The sequence below is a fragment of the Pseudorca crassidens genome, chromosome 4, assembly GCF_039906515.1.
Source record: "Pseudorca crassidens isolate mPseCra1 chromosome 4, mPseCra1.hap1, whole genome shotgun sequence".
In the NCBI taxonomy this organism is placed as follows: Eukaryota; Metazoa; Chordata; class Mammalia; order Artiodactyla; family Delphinidae; genus Pseudorca; species Pseudorca crassidens.
In genome coordinates, this window is record NC_090299.1 from 111953019 (window position 1) to 111960837 (window position 7819).

General features: G+C 44.3%; 1 protein-coding gene across 3 annotated transcripts in view; it reads right to left on the reverse strand.

The window, feature by feature from the left end:
- Positions 1–4491, reverse strand: part of ANTXR2 (ANTXR cell adhesion molecule 2) — a 163700-nt gene extending 159209 nt beyond the window's left edge. Inside the window, exons 1-3 of one of the 3 annotated variants that reach the window (XM_067736358.1) lie at positions 3605–4487; positions 2880–2951; positions 780–851 (exon numbers count right to left, since the gene is read on the reverse strand). In XM_067736358.1, coding sequence (XP_067592459.1) covers positions 780–851; positions 2880–2951; positions 3605–3756 — 296 coding nt within the window. In that variant the 5' untranslated portion in view covers positions 3757–4487. Of the gene's footprint in view, positions 1–779; positions 852–2879; positions 2952–3604 lie in introns of all 3 variants that reach the window. The other 2 variants (XM_067736357.1, XM_067736359.1) reach the window with 2 other exon arrangements.
- Between the last annotated feature and the right edge of the window lie 3328 nt (positions 4492–7819).

Consider the following 7819-nt stretch of genomic DNA (forward strand, 5'->3'; position numbering starts at 1 on the left):
AGCCTCCCTTGCTAAAACTACAGTTTGGAGAAATTTGATTTCAAAATAACACTAACCCATTCATTTATTCAACAAGAATTGAGCAAGAACTATCTTGCATACTTTGTGTTAAATGAAGTAGACATAAAAATGAAGTAGAAAATCTCCCTTCCCACTCTTTAAAATATGTCAAAGACTATTTCTAACTTGCCACAGTGATGGGTCCAAATGACACAGAAATGGTCATATAAAATACTATGATATTGGTTTGGGAAAAAAAAATACATACACACACACACACACACACACACACACACACACAAATGAAAGCAAGTTCCTTTATAAAGGTAAACATATTCAGCATCAGTGGACCTCAGAGTAAGACTGGAGATTCAGGACGTCTGCTCAATCTAGTAGATTATCCAAATGGATCCATATCTTTCTCCCCTCTAAAATTCTTCCAATTCCTGGTTGATTAATATATTACATCTAAACATGAAAGATGTAGAACAGAGAGGGGAACAGAGAGGGGGAAAGTGGGAGGTAGTAAATACACAACTAAGGCAGAGATATGGGTTTCATTGTACATTCCACAGCCAATATGAATGATATCGATTTTCAGATTACCTGCTCTTTTATATTATTCATACTTCCTTTTCCCTCTATTAGTGAAGAGAACGAAATTGTCTGTGCACTTGCTTGATTCCACTGAGAGGCCTGAATCACCACTTGGAAATATCAATCATTCCTTTAAGATTAGTCTCTACTAAAAGCCTGCAGTGAAACGATAATGCACTAACCTGTCTCCAGTTAATGGCAAAATAATGGTTGCTTGAGAAGAAAACACAATGAAAGATAATCTCATTTGAGGGCTGCAAAATAAGAAAAGAGGCAGTTAAAACATTTTTAAAAGAAATATTGATATAATACAGATGTATAGCTAGGGAGTCTCATTTAAAATCAGTCTCACTGAATGGTTCAGGCTTCTTTTAAATGGAACTCCCTAAGCAGATACACTTAACTCTGCTCAACATTACTGCATATGTCATTTTGGATTTAGTCAGTGCTTCTCAGCACTCAAGCACTCCTCCCTGACCCATAGGACTGTTTAGGTAGAGGCTAACTAGAAAGATGAATTGTAGGCCAATGGAAAACTTTTTGGTAGAAAGTGCTTCTTCCTTTGATGTTCTATCTCATCTCCTAGGAGGCCAATCCCTTCAGAGTGATTATCATTAGCAATTTTAGGGCTGGAGAGCAGTCCGTCTGATTTAACTACCACAGCTATGAAAAGGAGTTCATACAGAAGTTATCCTGAAGTAAGATTACTTAAAGAGTGTCATGGGCAATGTGAAACAGAAGAACAAATCACATTTTCAATTTTCCAAGTCTCAAATATCACACTCCAGTTGGCAACAACTGCCCTGGTTAGCTACACCTTTTAAGCTTTAAGCCTTGATCTCACAGAATGGTTCTAGTTTCGAAGACACTCTATGCAACTCTTAATAAGATCTGAAACTGAAGATGTGAAAGTAAGACCTACAAACTGAAGAGCAGAATGGTATCAAAGGGTTATACATATTTGAAAAGTCATTCTCTTCAGCAGTCACCCTTTATTTACTTTCTACAATGCACTGTTGGTTAGTAACTGAGCAACTAAACTTGAACCAGAGAACTGTGTATTATAGAATTCCAATTTGTAAACCAGACCAAACAAGAGCCCCACTTCTTGGAAATATACTGAAATGACCCACTGCTTTTGATCAAAATTTATGGGACTCTGCACACTCTTGGATTAAATCAGAAAATTTATAAACAACTCTTTCTTCTGCCTTTGACATTTAAGGATATAGGGCCTTGTTTATTTTTCTCTCCTAGACAAGTTTACCTCAGACCTTGTCCAGAAATGAGTGTTATACTTGGCTTCTTAAGCAGGAGACTGATGATTAAACATGGACAAGCATACATTTTTATAGGGATAAACTTACTGCTGCCAATAACTAAAAGCAAGGATTGCCTAGGCCTCTACAGATTGTTTGAAGTTACTTGCAACATGACTTTCAAAATGTTTTGATCATCCAAGCCTGTTTTACAGAAAACATTTGGGCTAACAAGACTGAAAGAAGCAATATTTAATGATACAGCTCCTTTTCATGTCCTTTCCATTATCTTGATAAACTTGCATTTGCTCATTGCATTTTTTCTTCTGAAAAAAAAAAAAGGGAGAAAAAAAAAAGCCTCAAAAGACTAGTGTCCTAAGGTTATTTTTAAATAGGGATGCCACTAATTCCTGGTTACCTCTAAATAAGAGAGTAAGCTGGATTTCATAGCAGTTATGCTTTTTATAGGAGAGAAACCAATCTTTCCTAGTAAGGCTTATTGCATATATAGAACAGTTAAATTTTAAACCAGCCACACGCCCACATATTGCGTAAACACAAGTCGTTTCTTTAAACACACACAAGTGTCTTTCCTGGTAGTGGGTTATTAACATGTGTTCATTTGAAGTTTACCAACACTTATTATTTTTTTAATGAGGACCTCAACAATGCTAAGAATTGTATGGAAAGGAAACTATGTTATGGATACTATTAGCATAAAATTTTTAATGTGGTAAATTATGAGAAAGCATAACTGAAATTCAGAACAGATGAAAATTCAGAAAGGAAAAGACATTTGTAATTGTATCTGAAGATACTTCCCCAGAGCCTGAGCCAAGTTTCTGGGATCCAGATGAAAAAAGCCTTCAACAACTGAAGGGCTGTCCTAATAACAGCATGTGTGTGATAAGACCTTGAGGCACTTAAAAATCAACATTTCAGTAAAGGCTTTCCCTGCAAATGGTTTCCAACTTCCCTCCACATTAAACTCCCCTGCTTAGAAATGGAAAGTGGGAGAAATACCTCACAAATCTCTCTGTGAGTTGCTGGACAAAATTGTAAATTTCAATCCAGTTATTTGCCACACTCCCAGACCTGAAAAAGGAAATTGAACTGATCATAAAAGCAACACATTTACTGGGGCCTAATCTGATCTCTTCTTCAAGCAAAGTAACAGCGTCAGCATCTGAAACTTAGGTACTACGAGAATCTAGGAAATCAACCCATCTTCAGGGACCACCTGCCTGCTAATTGTTTGGAGTAGGATCCCAGCTCTTCAAAATAAACACAGCTTTCCTTAGAAGGAAACGTAAACCACACTGGGTATGTTAACCTTAGACTTTGCCTAGCTACAATGAAAGCGCTGTGATCAGGATAAAACCAGGCAAACTCTAGCCAGCGTGAGGCGCTGAGGACAGAGGGGCCGAGAAAGAGTCTCGTCTGGGTTACAGGGTCGCAGAAGGCTATCCCAAGTGGCCGCACTCCCATTTCCCAAGAAACTCCACAACTGGCGAGCAGTGACTACCCATCTCCCAGCGAGCCTAGCAGCTCAGGGATCCTCCTATCACCCCGCAGCCCGCAAAGATCCGAAAGCGCTAGCTTTTCGGACAGAGATAGCAACAGGGCACCCATCACCGGGTTACCCACACCCCTCCCCAGGTCGCACATACATCTCAGCCTCCCCAGCCACAGCTCACTACCCAGTGCCACTCTCACCAGAAGACCCTGCATCTCCCTCCCGCACTCACTTGTCCAGGACGAAGTAGAGATCAAAGGCTCCACGGCAGGAGGGCTGCTCCTGGGCGCTCACCAGCCCCCCAGGACCGCTGAGAGCTAACAGCCACAGCCCGGGGACCAGCCAGCTCCCGGGACTGCGCGCCGGGGAGAGCCCCGCCACCATCCTGCGGCCAGGGGTCTGCGACTCCCTCCTGCTCACAGCTCCCTCTGCTCGACTCGGTGGCGACGCTAGGGTGGTAGGAGTTACCAGGGACGCACCCTGGGGTGGGGGGTTGCGAGCAGCTAGGGCGCCGGCGCCTGGCTCAGCAGGACCTACTAACTGACAGAAGGAGGGAGACCGGGAAGGAGGGAGGTCCTAGGAGGACAAAGGGAGACTCCGCAACCGCCGCAGCTGCCGCCGGAACTCTTGACGAATCCCAGTGGAAGAGCGATCCAGTCCTCCCCCTCCCGATTCCGGAGAGTTCCTGCAGACAATAAGGGCCCTCGGCGACAGCTTGCAAGAGAAGTTCCTCCCCGGCCTCTGGTCGAGCCTCTAGCGCCCGTCTGGAACCCGGACCGAGAGTTCCAGTCCGCCGGGAGGGCTCGATTCCGGCTGCTGCAGCGCGAAGCGGGACAGGCACCCCCGGGACGCGGCCGCCGCCGCGCAGACTTGGACTGGAAACCCCTCTCTTCTGGTTCCCTTCCTCCGGCGGCCCAACTCCGCTCTGCACTCCAAACTTTCTTCCTCGTACTCCACTCCGGCACAGCGCAGCCGGGCGGTCCCCTTTAGGGGAGGAGGCTGAACTGGCCCCGGGACTGGTGGCTCCGGAGAAGCCACTCACAGCAGGCCAAAAGCGCGATCTGGCCGGGTGCCCGCAGTGTCAGTGTGCGCCCGAGGGCGGGGCCTGATCCGAAGGCCGCCGAGCCACACACACGCACGCTTGTGGGTTCGTGCCGAGCTGAAGATGACTAACGCTTGTCAGTTTTTGGAAAGGGGATAAGTAGTTTAGAAAAACAGATGTCCTCTAGAAACTAAACATCTCCATGTATCCTGCAGCCTCGGCCTATTTCAGCAGCTGTGCAGAGCAGCCCTCGCCATGGTTTGGGAAACTGAAGTCCAGCCATCCCAAGAGAGGCGATGCCCCGCCCCCCCCGCACTCTGCCCCACCCCTATGACCACAAGCACACTTGCTGCACCGCTACCTAAGAAAGGCAATTTCCTCTTTTTCTATAAACCTACTTGGTTGTTTCATCTCACCAAGCCTAGAAACCAGCATGGTGGTGGGAATGGGGGTGGGGTCGGGGGTGGGAACTGAACTCTTCAGCAGTGGACAGTTGTACCTCAAAATATTTCATCCCACTGTCATTTATCTCAAGCTCCAGATATTAAGCGTTGCATCTTGCAGCAAGCTAGGCCACCCTTGCCAAACTGTGCAAGAGCAAAAGTTTGCAGGCGTTCGGATTCTCTGCTTACTCATTTTGCATTCCCAACCTCCTCCCCCACCACACCTGTGACACCTGCCTTCCCCTGACAGAAACTGGCTTTTAGAAGCTACCAATCTCACTGGTATAAACACCAATAATTGACAGTAATGTGAAGTGTCACCTCCTCCTTTTCATTTGAATTAAATCAAGGCTTTACGATCAAAAGTTCATATACTACCTAATCACATACTGTCTTAGCAATTCTATTGGTTGTCTTGAGTATTTAACTTTTCATTTACATAATCTTTGACATACAACCAGATTTGCAAGCTCTCTGAGGATAGAAACCTGCCACTTTAACAAAGATTTATTAAGTACCTACTATGTGCTAGGCACTGTTCTAGGACCTAGAGTTAAGGCTCCAAAAAAGATGACAAGCCCCAGTTTCCATGAAGCTTGCAGTCTGGTTGAGGAGGAAAAACAGACAAAAATACGTAAGTAAATGTCTGTATTAGAAGGTAGTTTGCAGAGATTTAATATATGGTAATATGATAGAGAATGACCAGCTAGATGACTAACACAAAGAAGGTAGCCATTCCAAGAACTAGAGGGGGAAACATTCCCAGCTGCTCCAACTTTCCATAAGTATTAGCTTAGAACATTCAAGAAACAGAAAGAAAAACAGTATGGCTAGAGTTCTGTGTGAAAGAGGAAGTAAGAGAACTAGGCAGGGACTAGTATATGTGCTTTGTAAACTGTTGTAAAGAATTCAGATATTTTATATTGTGAGACTGGAGCCCATTAAAGGCGTTCCAGGGGTGGAGAATAGGATAAAGTGATATGATCTATGTTTTTCAAAGATCATTCTAGCTGATATGATACACTGAATTTGGAGACAGCAAGAATGAAAGCAGGAAAACCGGTCAGGAGGCTACTGCAGGATCAGGACACAATAAAATGGTACCTTGGACCATCACCCCTATAGTGGCTGAACTGAGAGATATGAATGGATGAGAGCTTCAATAAATACAGGTAGATCCCCAGTTTGGAAATGTCTGCCACTTAGGGATGGAAACTCCACTATCATCTACTGGATCCACCACTTTTTACCTGATAGGGGGGTAGGGAGGGTTCTGATGGGGCAAGTGGCTGATTGAGTGGAAGATAACTTACACTTTTGTTAAAAAGAAATGCAAATCCTCCATTGTTTTCAAGTAACTGAGCTCCAGAAATAAAGTCCAATGAGAGGGATGGCTGTATTATAAGCATCCTAATTCTGTGCTCCTTGGTCTCATATCTTCTTAAGGTTCTGAAACTCTGATTCTTCTGCAGCCATCAGGCCTCCAGGGATATGGTGCCACCTCTCATTTCAAATTTAGGGCCAACTGTAGATACATTAATTTCTTTGACTTCCCACAGCAAAACTGGAACAGGCTGACATTTTCAGGAAACTTGTGTTAACAGCTGTTAAAGTTTTTTTTTTCAAGGTTTTTATTATTTACTGTTGGTTAAAACTGGTCTTCATTTTCAGCTTTAGTTTTAATGAAGACAGAATCCAAGATAGCATGTACTTTTACCAATTAATATCATATCAGTACCTGACTGAATAAAATCTAGGGGGAAAAATCTGCCAAAAAGTAATGACAAATGGTTTCAAGTTAAGAGGGGATAGAAGGTAAAGAAATATGAGACACAATGCTAACCATGTACTCTATCCTCAGGAGGAAGTATTTTAAACTCACGTTGGCTTCCTCTTCCCCCAGCTTCCTGACTCATTTTCTGCTCAGCTTCTGGGACTCCACACACTAGTCTAAGGATCTATCTTGTGCTAGGCCCGAACTAAAACAAAATACTTTGGACTTAAAACTTGTTCTTCCTCATAATCCCTAGGCCCTCCTAGACTCCTCTCATTCAGTTCTTCTTTCCTGACCCAGGCCAGCAGAGGTGATTGGCATACCAAAGTGTATTACCTTTCTTTTGTTTGTTTGTTTGTTTGGGTAATTAATTCTGCCCAGTTCTGGAACTTCTATCATTTCACTCATTTGCTCATATAAGATCTACAGCAAAGCAGGGATGTGGCCTCACCTAGCACGGACCAATAATTAATCAAATCACTTTCATCTAATATAAATTAGTGGGAAGGTCATTAATTACTTGGGCAACAAACTGTCCCAATTTGTTCCAGACTGAGGGGTGTCCAGTGGCATGGGACTTTCAGCGCTAAAACTGGGGCAGTCCCTGGGATGGTCCTTAAAGCAGCGGTCCTCAACCTTTTTTGGCACCAGGGACCAGTTTCCTGGAAGACGATTTTTCCACAGGTGGCGGGATGGGGTTGGGGGGACAGGGGGAGAGGTTCAGGCGGTAATGCAAGTGATGGAGAGCGACAGGGAGCGGCAGATGAAGCTTCCCTCATATGCCCGCCGCTCACCTCCTGCTGTCCGGCCCGGTTCCTAACAGGCCACAGACCGGTACCAGTCCATGGCCCCGGAGTTGGGGACCCCTGTCTGAAGGACGCTTTTGGCCACACTATTTCTAAGCAATAATGAGGGAAGGTGAAAGCAAGGGCAGACTTAGGAATCTCCACAAGCCATGAAGAAGGAGCAGTCAAAACAACAACACTTTCTCTTCCCCCTCTCAGGTGAGAGGACTCGGGCATTATGTCAGCTGGACACTGGCCAGGTAAGCCTTCCAACTGACTTTTGCACCATTACAGACATGCTGGAACACTATTTAACTTTCTATTTTAAATCAAGATAGGATGGGATAGGGAATGCCGATTTTTAAGCAGAGGGGGATGGTTACACTGAATTATTTAGATAAAT